The 13,706-nt window shown below is 32.9% G+C and overlaps 1 protein-coding gene across 3 annotated transcripts; it reads right to left on the minus strand.

Annotated features, from left to right (window-relative positions):
• Window positions 1–146: 146 nt before the first annotated feature.
• LOC142638909 (ras-related protein RABC2a-like) lies at window positions 147–6,483 on the minus strand. 3 transcript variants are annotated; one of them, XM_075812983.1, is made up of 6 exons: window positions 6,072–6,483; window positions 5,183–5,251; window positions 4,284–4,349; window positions 3,448–3,527; window positions 3,081–3,209; window positions 147–754 (listed from the first exon to the last, which is right to left on the minus strand). In XM_075812983.1, exons 1-6 carry the CDS (start codon window positions 6,205–6,207, stop codon window positions 638–640), a joined length of 597 nt encoding a protein of 198 aa, XP_075669098.1. In that variant the 5' UTR covers window positions 6,208–6,483; the 3' UTR covers window positions 147–637. The 3 variants fall into 3 exon arrangements, with proteins under 3 accessions (XP_075669098.1, XP_075669097.1, XP_075669096.1); XM_075812982.1 differs by having other exon boundaries at window positions 147–748; window positions 3,448–3,569; XM_075812981.1 differs by having other exon boundaries at window positions 3,448–3,569.
• Between the last annotated feature and the right edge of the window lie 7,223 nt (window positions 6,484–13,706).

Below are 13,706 nucleotides of genomic sequence, written 5' to 3' on the forward strand. Positions count from 1 at the left end.
CTAGATTTTTTGTATGTTATTAAATGTCAGATATTTGTGTCCAATGGCTTAAAATCCAAACACGTGTCCAATTTTAAACACGTCTGTATACTAGTGTGTCCAGTTGAACTAGCCATTAGACACAAGCCCAACCCATATTCCCATACTATCATTTTCAAGTTTATCTTTTCAATTACATAAATATCAGAGTTCTGACTAGTTATACTCTAGTTTCACAAGAAAGCAAGCACAATTTCTGTATTCAGCCTGTACATCCGCTCTTACATGAACATACTATATACTATAAACCGTTTTGAATACAGAACCATTATTACACTTCACGATCCATATATTCTTTTTACATGTTTCTGATTCACCCAATGTCAAGCTAAACCTTACAGGCTAACAGCATCAAGTAAATTCAACAACGTTACATATTTACATGAACCACAAGATGTTACAAGACCCCAGAAATTCCCATGACTATAGAAGTGAGAAAATGACTTGCAAAGTTTGCTGGTACGTTCCAACCCATTGTGAAATTGTCTTAAGATGATGTGGTTCAACTGCATGCCAATTCTGCCACTTCTTGAGGTCTTCTGTTTTGTTGCAGCAAGTTGTAGTTTTTGGTGTTGTACCTTGGCATGCAACATTTAGATCAAGAGCAGCAACCACCACTATGAGTTTTTGAGTCCACCTGCTTCTGTTGTAATATTTGTTTCTTCACAACTGAGGATCCATTTTCTAATAAACTTGGAACCTCAAGTATCTGTAACTAATTAAACTCAGTTAAAATATGTGTAAAGCATCAAATCAATATATATATAAAAGCAGAGACCTCATGCAGAAGTGCATGAGGTTCTGCCACGTGGCGCTTTGTATGAGTACTTTCTCATTTAGCTTTCATCTCTCATCTTCTTATCAATGATTTGTTTAAGCCATAAATGTAGAAAATTAAAAGATTTTGTTCTACTCCCTTCTTCAACTTCTTGAACTCTTCCACTATTAAATGAAAGGTTTTCTCCATTCAATGTTAGTTTTCATATTCTTTTATATATTCCAGTTTCACAAAATATCAAAAGGCCAAAAGAAAAATAGGACTGGAGAGATAGAGAGACAAAGAGTGAGAAATTAGTGTCAAAAGAGTATGAAATTGCTTTTGGTTTCAAATGCATATGCTCTAAACTCCTTAACAACATTATCAAAGCTTGATACAATACTTTCACAACATATGGGGTTTCTAAAAGATATGTGTTTTTTTGTTTTTATTTATATTTTTGGAAAGTGTTTAATCTTTGTAAGTGATTAAGGTACTTAGATGTAAGTAAAATTAAACTTAAGATACGAAATAGTATAAGTTTATATTTCCCTATTCAATTATTGTTTTTTTTTTTAATCTCTTCACATGTATATTTAGTTTTAAGAATTAGAAACCTTAAATTTTAGATGTTTAGAATTCAAAAGTTCATGTGTTTTCTTTTAAAAAAAAAAAAATACTTCTTAAAATATAAAATGAAATAATAAAAAATTTATATTGGAAACAGTCAAAAATGTAAGAACTATATACATGTACACGTGATCAAACAAAAAAGGGCATGTAGTGACATTTTTAAAGTCTAATTAATTATTGTTACTTATGGATATATTGTGTTACAATTTTTTTTCATTCATTATTTTAGTGATGTATAATACATAATTGAAATTAATTTTTCCAACATTATAATACACATGAGTATTATAAAATAACTAATAATGAACACGCGCATCGCGCGGGACATCCACTAGTTAAATATAAGTCATGAAAATGAAGAAAGATTCTGTTAATGCCATTCTAGATGTAGTACTGTAAAACAATTCAGGAAGTGGCATTAATTTAGGAATATAATGCTAGACATTGGCTGCTATTACTAGCATTCATCTTATAACAGCATTCGTCTAGCTGTTTATAAGTTGTATTTTGCATGTTAGTTTAACAATATAGAAAAAATTGTGCCAGGACTATTACTAGAAGTACCATTATTACCACCAATACCTTACAAGTGATATGAAGTCAATATATATGACCATACATCCCAGCAATGACCACTAGCCAACATTGTAAAATTGAATAATGTCATTGCATCATCAGTGGGCTTATTTCTAACTAGGTTAGAGAACATGACTATAGTACTGCCAGCCTCAGCAGAAACCAAGCTGACTTATTTGGTTCAAAGTGTCATTGCTGTTAAGAGCTTAATGGTTTTCATAGTATCATAGGCCACATGGCCCACATCAGACCTGAAATTTGCTTTTCCCAACTTTATTATAACAATGTCTGATGTTGAGTGGATTCAAGGCTCAGGAGGTTATTAAGATGTGGCAGAGTATACTTTTGGTGCCAACTTACTAACTTAAGTAACTTAAGGTGAACCAAGCTGACTTATTTGGTTCAAAGTGTCATTGCTGTTAAGAGCTTAATGGTTTTCATACTATCGTAGGCCACATCAGACCTGAAAGTTTTTCCCATCTTCATTATAGCAATGTCTGATGTTGAGTGGATTCAAGGCTCAGGAGGTTACTAAGATGCAGCAGAGCATACTTTTGGAGCCAACTTACTAACTAAGGTAACTTAAGGTGCATTTGTCACCAAAGCATGTTTTTTAATGACCACAAAAAGCAGTGTTCTTGATGATAAGACACTATTTAACATTCATAATATATTTCAGCAACACAGTTAGAAGGCCCTTTCAGGTTGCAAAAATCATGTTGTAGTACAGAAATTCTTGCAACTCTTGCAATTATGAAACAGAACTATACAATGGACATAATTAGTCCTTTCATTCACTGGAAAGCTCCATTCTAGAAGTACTACATGGGCTGGTAGGTTCTAATAAAGTAATGAACTATCATCAATCAAAGCAATTCAACTCCGCTCAACTAAGCATTAATCCCAATTAAATTAGGGCCGGCTATCATCAATCAAACCAGTGAGGAATTCTTTCACCCTCCAATAGATAACAACAGGAACATTACCAAGTGAGGCAGAGTCTAACAAGCTATTGGAACATTGCTGATACAAGATGACAGTTAAATAAAATGTAAGACTTTCTGAAATAGAATACCTTTAGTGTGAGATCTTCAAAGCATTGCCGAACATTCTCTCTATTTTTAGCACTAGATTCAAGGAAGAAACATTTATGTTCCTGTGCAAGAGCCAACCCCTCTTCCCTCGTTACTGCCCTCTCATTCTCCTAGAATATATTTCACACCATAAGAATGAGAAATATCAGCTGCATGAAATGTGTATAATTTCACGTGATGTGACAAAGGGAAAGATGAAACTTGTATCTGTTATAAGATATATAGGTTATAAATTAATACAAAATAAACTGGGCATTATTTATACATTATGGGCACTAAAATTTTATTCACATGAATGTAATTGTGTCTATCAACAGTAGGAAAAGACAGTTTGACCTTAGAACTTACCCTATCAACTTTATTCCCCAGTAGAATCTTGATACACTCCTGATTAGTGGAGTAGAGCTGTACTTCCTTTGCCCATACATCTGACAAGTTTGTAAAGGTTTCACGCCGTGTCACATCATACACTAAAATTGCAAGTAATCACAAAACAGTTAGACCTACATTCCTTATTGAAAGAGAGTAATACCAGAGTCATGGAATTTAAGTAGTTTTGAAGTCGATAAAAAGGCAACAACATGTAAAAACGTTGAGTGAATTTGTGCCTTATTTTTATTTAGCTTCCAAGTCAAAAGCCAACAAGACAGGAAGAGGGGAGAAAACCCGAGAAACAATCCTTATATAAAGTGAATAAGACTAGACATAGTGATCTATCTCAAGAAAAGGGGGCTAACTATGTTATGCAACTGACATGCTACTATATCTTATAACAAGAACCAAATGTCATGAAGTACCAACAATGCTTGACAAGCAAAAGAAAGAAAGCAGCATATATGCATGCATAATCAAACGAAAGTTGTTGGAGCTCATAAACCTGTCCAACAAATTTCAATATTTTACTCTACAAACCTACTTAACTCACAATATAGGATAAGTCTTCAGTACCAGAATAGAAATTCCTTAATAAATAGATTTAGTAATATGCTCATTCGTTTAACTATTTTATAATGCAGTTAAATTTCATGGTAGCATCAAGCACTAAAAAAGTTAAATTATTTTGAAAAATATTTTGAACCAAAAAATCTTGAAGAAATAAAAGTACTAATTAATTTTTAAAAAATATAATCATTCTTTTTGCATAATTGTAAAAAATCTTCGAATTCACAATTGCAGTGGCATACCAAGAATAATTCCATGAGCGCCTCTGTAGTAGGAGCTTGTTAATGTCCCAAACCTTTCCTGTCCAGCTGCAAATACAATAGAAATTGTTAACCCTAGAAAATTCAAAATCAAAGTTGAAATTGCCCAAACTTATACAAAGGTATGACTTACAGCTGCCAGAGCTGATTGTTTTTACAGTATTCAACCATATAAAAAAAAAGACATGCAGTCAGTCTTAACATGAAAACTTGCCTTATCTATAGGTCTATGATATATGCAAGTTTACTTGTACTTAAAGCTTCATTCATGTGTGGACTTTCTAATGCACTGCAATCCAAAATCTGTGTTATGGAACTCTGTGTTATGCATATACAATGTCAAACATTTGTTTTAATACATGAATAGCATCATGGAATCAGAAGTGCGTTGCACTTCACAGTTTTAAGTGGAGATGTCATTAGCATACATTTTTCCCCAATATACATGTCTAATACCTTGTCCTAGAGTTTCTTTTGAGTACCTTTCAAGCCAAAGTCTACACTTCAAAGTTCCATTGATCATTTTCTCAAAATTTGAATTTCCAGAATATTTTTACCTTCTTGTTGATATTTCGACATCCAAAGGTTAGATGTTTCTATTAAACCCAAAAGTTCACCTAACCAACCTAACCAAACATCATACATATTCTCCTATCTTTCATCAATTGTCAATAGCTCTACTTCTTCAGGTAACCAACCAATGAGTGAAACATACTCTCTAAAAAAGTGGAGGGTCTTATGCAGAGATTAGCTAATGTATAAACAATCTATTTATGCATCAAAAGCAGTGACTAACTTGTTCCCAATACTATCACTTCTAAAAGGCATCATTAATAAAAAATTTGAATGAAACTATAATTCAAAATAATTCCACCAATTACCAGTGTCCCAAATTGTAAGCTTCAATCTTTTCCCACCAATTGTGAGCAGCTTGACCTTAAAATCCACACCTGGAAATGGTTAAAACAATAATGAAGGCTCAAAATAAAATCTAAAGATTGAAAATGGTGAATCATTAGAAAAAGAGAGAAAATGGACACGAAAGCTCTTGGTGCACCTAATAGTACTGAGACTTAGGAAGCTATTGGCATCCCTTGATAAGGTTCTCAGACCAAGCTAACATTGACTATTTAACTCAAACGTTTGGATAGTGCACAGTACAGAATTGGCAATAATGAAGTCAAATACAATGAGAATTTTAAATAGAAATTGATTAAGCATGGCTCTAACTTTTACGCCCAAATGTTAGTCCTTGAGCTTCCTCTAGTGCAATCTCCTATTTCATCTCCGCTGTTTCCCTTTCTATGTGAGTAATAAGTTATATAGCCTCGTATTTTCTGCTCAACTTAGTCATCTAAAGAAACAAATATAAGATTAGTCACAATTCAATACCCCTATGAAATTAAATATGCATTCCCAAGAACTACTATGTATACATGAGAGCCACCAAAAACTCTATTTTTTCCACCCCTGATTTAAGAAATCATCTTTTCTAAACCTTCATTATTCAAGCCACATGCAACACCAAATGGGTCTTTCAATTATAGTCTTTTTCATAAAACCTACACACTTCCATAGAGATTGCTTTAAAAGAATAAGTATAATCTTATTAAATGCTCAATTTCTTCAACAACAAAGAAACAAAATGCAAAACGACAAAAGCTTCCAAACACCCTCTTAATATTCTACAAGAGTTTGGAACAAAGGTTTTGGAAGATGAGACTGGTCCTGAAAATATAGTGGAGAGAGTCAGAGAGACAGAGAAGGTACCAATGGTAGGAGAGAGGTCATGAACAAAGTTGGAAATGAAACTGAGAAGAAGGCTGCTTTTGCCAACACCAGAATCACCAATCAACAGTACCTTGAAAGAGTAATCATAATTGTTATTCCCTACTTTTGAACTCATAATTCTTTTTTATACTACTCAACTCAAAAGCTTTTCTCTTTTTTCTTTTTTCTTTTTTCTTTTTTCTTTCCCTTTTCAGTTCTCTGCAAAGTGTTCCTCTTCTCAATTTTTATCAGCTACAAAACACTGTGAAAGACAGAACTTTGAGAGACACACGCACAAAAATGCGAAATTTCGTGTGGGGTGGATGAGAATTGAGACAGTGGTGGTGGGGTTTGCGGGTAGTACTGGTTTACGTACATGCATGCGTGAGGCATGGAGTTCAACAATGTGGCAATTCAGAATGGTTTTCTTTAAGGACAAACGTCTTTGAATCCTTTGAACTGGTTTTCGGATCTTTCTATAAGCTCCACGCGCTTCTGCAAGCGCCTGCATTTGCCGGTTTTTTGGCATTTAATATTTTGTCACATTGTGAGTAAGTGTCACAGTGGAATTTTTAGCACAGTGACTAGCTTCCGACATCCATAAAAGCAGCTGATAGATTTTGTTGGCCTAGATCAGAGCACTACCATTTTCCCAAAAATAATAAAAAGATCATAGCAATACCAGGTACATAATTTTTTTTTTTTTCTTTTTACCATTTGTTAAAATGGTAAATTAGAATTGTTAAATACTTTGGATGAGATACAAGTTAAATGTGAAAGAAAAAGCACCAAAAATAAAACACAAAATAATTACGTGATTCTCCGTAATAATGACCTACGTCTACCTATTGAATAAACTTTTAAGGACTACGTTGTAATTGATATCAATAATATGATAGTGAAAAACAAATCATACACTAAGCACTAAATCCGTTGGAATGATGACATATAAGCGAAAATAGACACATGTCACTATCAAGCAGTGGCGACGCCACTCAGTAGCCAGGGTGTTCCTAGGAACACCCTGGCCTGAATTTTTTTTTATATATATATAATAATTTAATTTTTTTTATTTGTTTACCCTTAAAAAAAAAATAGGAACACTCTCAAGCAATATCATGAACACCCTCAAAAATTTTATGTCAAACAAATTTTGAACTAAAAGGCATGCAGAAGTAGGGGTGTGTGCACACATGAGGTGTGTGCTAACGCACAATGGGGTGTGTGCTAGACTTCTAATAGTTAGTAAAAAAATGAATGAAGCAACTAAACACCAATAATTAATAATTTAATTAACTAATACATTATAAAAGACAAACAAATTAAATTATGTTAGGCTAAACAACAATTAATAATTTAATAATTAATGAAACAACAATACAACAAATTATAGTTTATAAAAGACAAACAAATTTATGAAACAACTAAACAACAATAATTAATAATTTTATTAATATTTCAAATAAACTTATAGTTTATTGTACTGGTACCTTTGTTCATTAATTTCTTTTCTTTTTATTTTTTTAATTTTTTTTCCTTTATAGGTTTTTCGGTGTATAGAATGCAAATTTGTTTTGGTTTTAAGAATTTTTTTTTTAAATACAAACTTCATGCTTGCCAAATTTTAAATTTCGGCTGGTATTTACCGAAATGTCCCGAAACACCTGAAATAGACCGAAATGACCCAAAAATTTTTCAAAGTGGAATAGGAACATCCTGGACAAAATTCCTGGGGTCGCCACTGCTATCAAGATAGGTCTAATGCAATTGTATACTAGACCAAAGCTATAATCATGTTACAATAAACCCCATATAAATATATATAATAGGCTAAACCTTAAACAAACCATACACTAAGCATGAATAATAGACTTGCAGTACAAGTATAATAGAAATGGGTTTAGGCGTAGCATATTGGACTTGATATATCTTTAATATCTCTAACAAGGATTAATATAACATCATTTTTACATGCACTTTTTATTATGCACCAACAATAAGATTAAAAAACAAAAAATCATTTCAACTATTATGGATAATTTTTAATGTCATTAACCTTATTGTTTGGGCTAAGTTATACAATAACTAGTTTTCCTATGTTTTGTTGCAATTTGAAAGAGATGAGAGGAGAATGAAAGATTATTAGGATGCACTAAATTTTATTACTCGTTCGTTCTTCCCCTCTAGTTTCTCTCTCCAAATTCCCTTCCTTGGAAACATACCAATACCTTTAGACTTTGGTAGGTGCTGCTCAAAATCATAACCTATGATGTGGAATTGCTTTGTACATGCACTAAATTTAGATGATGGCATAGCAAAGGTAATCGCTGTGTGTTAAAATAAACATAAAAACTCAATTTATTTTTAGTGTTTTGCTAGCAAGTTTTTAAAAATTTAAAATTATGTTTGGTAACAGTTTTTGTTTTCTATTTTCAAAATTTTTTTTTTGGGAATATAAATAAAAAACAATTTTCTTGTATTTTTTTAAATAAAAAACATGTTTGGTTAGTTGAAATTAAAAAAATTGTTTTTTGAAGAAAAAAATATAAAATACTAAAATATGTTGTTAATAGGATTTGAACTCTAATAATAACTTGTTAAATGAGATAAATTCATTAAATTAAATATATATATATATTCATTGACTTTTGAAAATTAGAAACTAAAAACAGCCATTTTCATGTTTTCAGTTTCCTTTACAAATTGAGTTTTGAGAACAATTTTTGTTTTCTGTCTATTTTGATTTGCCAAACAAGTTTTTTAGTGTCAAAAATAGAAAATTGTTTTTTAAAACGAAAAATAAGGAGGAAAAACAGTTACCAAACGTACCCTAACTTTTTAATCTTTTTTTTTTTTGTTAACAGAATAATTTAATAGAAATTAGCTATCCCACATGGATCCTAAAAATAAGATTTTAAATTGTCCCTAGTCATTGTTCATCTCTTTATATTCAATTTAAGAATACCAATTTTTGGGGGGCTAGTGTAATAAATAGGATTCAAATGATATATATTGTTATAATAAAAATAGGTAAATACATTTTAATCACTCCAAAATAGTTATTAAAAATCCAGACCGACCACTAATCATTTGACCCAATACCTAAGAAAGTACGGTTCTTTGATTGGACTGCTTATGTAATTAAATCGTTAAAACTCAATGGGTTTTTTGCAACCTGAACGGATCGTTTTTGCTCAGCAAGTTTTGTAATTTTGAATAAAAATAACTTTAAGGGTCCATTCCAATATTGTTTTCTAAATGATAATAGTAATAAACACATAAGATTTTATAATGAGGTTGAAGTTGGAATTTTCAATAAAAATAAAAATTCAAGTTTTATCTCAAATCATAATTTTATATTTTATAGAGTTCTTGCTTTTGAAACATGTCTAGTTTTTTTAGACTAATTTTAATTATAAATTTAAGCATATCTATTTTTCAATTTACATATTTATTTTATAATTTTTCTAACTTTTTTTTTTATTTGACCTCACGGTTCAATTAATGGCCTATTGATTGAAACGATGACCCAATAACCCAGCCCGTACACCTGGCTAACATTTAGTATAAGTTTAATAACTATTCTCTAAAGTTGGTGTTGTTATAAATTGGTACCTCAAGTTTTAAAGCTTGGAATTAACTCCATCAAATTTTTGAATTACTTCACAATTTGCACCCGAACCCAACAGCATCTAAGGAACAGACCCAAAAAGCCCAATAAAATGAAATTTATAGAGAGTGGGCTTGAAACCTAAGTTCTATGGATGTTGGATAGCAAAAATGATGGGCTAGATCCCCAATTCACATGCAACGAACTGTTTATGTAACAGAAATCCTCCTTGGACGTATGTCGATGACAGTTTGCATTGTTTTTTCCTCTTCTAAAGATAGATTACAATTGAAGGTGATGTGTACAGTATTTTTCTCTTTCTTCTCCGATTCCCCTTCTTAAATGTCTTTCTTTTCCTTTTATATCATCCTCCTTCTTCCCTCCATCCTCCACGTATGGATCAGATCACCGATCAAGATACTTGTCTCATTCACCGCTCTCTTGAAGTCTTTAAACAATAGCTGTAAGGCTGATCGCCACTGTTCAGATGTCATTTCCTCATTAATGCGGCCAGAGAGGTAGGTGCAGAGTCTTTAATGCGATGGTAGCAGCTTTCTCTAAGATATTTCTCATTCGTTCTTCCTCTCTGTGTTCTTGTGGAACACATCTTCATCCACCAAATCTCTTAGAATCCCTTTCTAAACATCATGGCGTATCATATGATCTTCACTTCATTTAGCCGAGGAGATGCCCCTCCTCGGACTATTTCCATCAGCCTCTTTCGCAACAGTTTACTTGTGGACTTTTAAATCCAGTGTCGTTACTACCATTAAACCCTCCTCAAACAAGTTAATACCCTCAGATCAGGCCCAAGACTCAAGAACAAGCCCTGGACCTTCTGTCCTTACAGCTATTATTTTAGTCCCTCAAAATTCAAATTTTGAAATTAATCTCCGTAAGTTTCAAGTAATTACTAATTTTTTCTTCAAGTTTAATGTTTTATCAAGTTTTATTTTTTATTTTTTTTCTATCGGTCCATCTCCACATGCTATCAAATTATAGCAACACCAACTTTATCATCATCATCGTCGTCGTCGTTGTCGTCATCATCATTATTATTATTATTATCATCAATGGAATAATGAATGTAATTGGATATTTTAATAACATAATAAATGCTCCCATTAAAAAAACAATAGCTTAATAAATGCATATTAAATTTTTTTTTTTTAATTTATGACATATTTATATTTTATAATGAAGTTTATAATATCCATACAATCTTTCTAGAAAGTATACGCAGCTGGACGTGGCCTAAATTTGGTTAGAATGTAACATCAATAAACAATAATCAATTTTTTTATTTGAGAGGTATAGTTTTAATTTATAGTATCCAATCCTAGAGATTGCATTTTATCATTAGTTTCTCTTCAAAACACTTAATTGATTTTTTATTTTTTAAATGACAAAAAACTTTACCTATTAAGTTAATTACAATGCACAACAATAACCAAAGTGTTGAGATAGGCCGAATTTGGTTAGAATTTAACACCAATAAAAGCTATGACTAAGGAGTAGGATGGGACAAATAGTAACTGTAAGAGCCTTCAAGGGGTACAGAGCTAAGCTAAGCAATTTTGGCAAGAAACAAGTAGCATTGCCACAGCTAGACAAGTGTGCACCATGCAACCAACACGAAACTACACCTAGCTACCTACTCACATCATCACGCATGCACGCAATACAATTTTATCTTATATTCCTTTTCTTTTCTTTTTTGGTTAAATTATATTCCTTTTCTTGTTTTCTTGTATGATCACCTTTTAAAAAATATATATATATATATATATATATATATATTTCTGAATACTGGAGTTTTAATAGACATTTCATCTGATAATTGGGCCCAACTTGCAACTATAGTATTGTAGTTTTCAGATGGTCTAAAACATTTATTGTATAATTCTTCATTATTTGGTGATGGGTGCATTCGTGATTCTTCAGTATTTGTCACTCATAAGAAATTTTCTTAATTAGAAAAGGGAAATTGATGAGATTTAGTAAGTATATATATCAAGGTCAATTCATGGCAAGAAATATCATGTACCACCAAAAAAACTTTTTTGGAAAAATTCACCTGAATTAAGTTTGACCCCTTTATTTTTGGGTACAGAGGTGAAGTTTTATTTATTTAACAGATAGTTTAGAAGAGTACATAGTTTGTTATTGTTAGAAATACTGAATGATTGTATTGTATTTCTCAAGTAATAGAATATACATAAGTGTCTCTATATAGAAGGTATAGTGTGCAGTACAAGTAAGTGTGCTATACAAGTAAATAAGGTGGGCCTAAAACTCACATACCCTAATACACGTTAACAACCCCCTTCAAACTCAAGGTGGATGTGAGACCAACTTGAGGTTGTCAACCAAAGTACGAAAGCGTCCCTTAAGGTGTGACTTGGTGAAGATATCTGCAAGTTGATCTTTAGAGGAGACTAAGATCAGCTTGAGAGCACCATAGACAAGATGATAACTAATAAAATGACAATCGATCTCGATGTGTTTAGTCCGTTCATGGAAGATATCATTGTGAGCAATATAAATGACACTTTGGTTGTCACAATAAAGAGGCGTAACAGAAGATGTGGACACACCTAAGTCTTTGAGAAGCTATCGTAGCCAAAGAAACTCAAATATGGTATCAGCAAAGGCACAATATTCTACTTTAGTACTGGAACCGGCCACATGAGTTTGTTTCTTACTTCGCTAAGAAATCAAAGAAGAACCAAGAAGAAAGCAATAACCAGTGGTAGACCTGCGATCAGTGGGATCTCCTGCCCAATTAGCATCAGAAAATGCACGGAGAACAAGAGGAGACTGAGCAGAGTAGAAAAGACCATAGAAGAGAGTGCCCTTTAAGTATCAAAGAATGCGCAAAACAGTAGTATAATGAGTCGATCATGGAGCAAACAGATACTGGCTCACTTGGTAAACAGCATAGGAAATGTCTAGACGAGTGACAATGAGATAAATTAGGCTGCCAACCAAGCGTCTGTAAAGAAAGGGATTAGATAATGGTTTCCCCCCTGAGGGAATCAGATGTGAATTAAATTCAACTGTAGTGTCAACAGTCTTGCTATGAATGAGTCCAGCTCAAGACAAGAGTTCAGAGTCATACTTGGCTTGAGTAATATAAAGTTCATCTGTAAAATGGGTGATTTCAAGACCCAAGAAGTAGCTGAGATGTCCAAAATCCTTCATCTCAAATTGCGACTGAGAAAATCCTTGAGTTTTTGAATGCCTCTAAGGTCATCACCAGTTATGATCATATTATCCACATACAAGAGAAGTAAAATAGTGCATTTGTCAGTGCGACGAAGAAATAAGGTAGAATCATAATAACTGGCCATGTAACCCAAACGAGAGATAGTAGAGCTGAATTTGGCAAATCAAACTCATGGAGCTTGTTTAAGGCCATAAAATGCACGTCCAAGGTGACAAACTTTGTTTGATTTAACAGAGAGACCAGGAGGAGGTTGCATATAAACTTCTTCACTTAAATCCCCATTAAGGAATGCATTTTTGACATCCATCTGAAAAATGTCTCATTTATTGGCAGTAGTAACAGCTAAGAGGGCACGAATAGATGAGATATGAGCAACCGGAGTAAAGGTCTCTTTATAATCAATCTCATACTCTTATGTAAACATTTTGCAACAAGACGAGCTTTGTAGTGCTCAATGGACCCATCAGAGCGAATCTTAATGTTCTAGATCCACTTACAACCAACCACAGATTTCCTAGGGGGGAGAGTCACCAAATCTCAAGTATGGTTTTTAGATAATGCATCAAGTTCTTCTTTCATCGCAATCTACCATAAAAGAGTTAGTGGAAGCCTCATGATAGGTGTGATGCTCATGCAGTGTAGCAAGGGCAGTGTAACAATGATAGTCAAGTAAATGTGCAGGAATGGATCTTACCCCGAGTTGAGTGATGAGGTGGAATGTTTTGTGCAAGATCTCCAGGCAGAGCAGGAGCAAAGGACCCAAGCTCAGGGCTGGGTAACTCGTTTTCGACTTGTT

This window comes from Castanea sativa, chromosome 6 (assembly GCF_040712315.1).
Source record: "Castanea sativa cultivar Marrone di Chiusa Pesio chromosome 6, ASM4071231v1".
Lineage (NCBI taxonomy): Eukaryota > Viridiplantae > Streptophyta > Magnoliopsida > Fagales > Fagaceae > Castanea > Castanea sativa.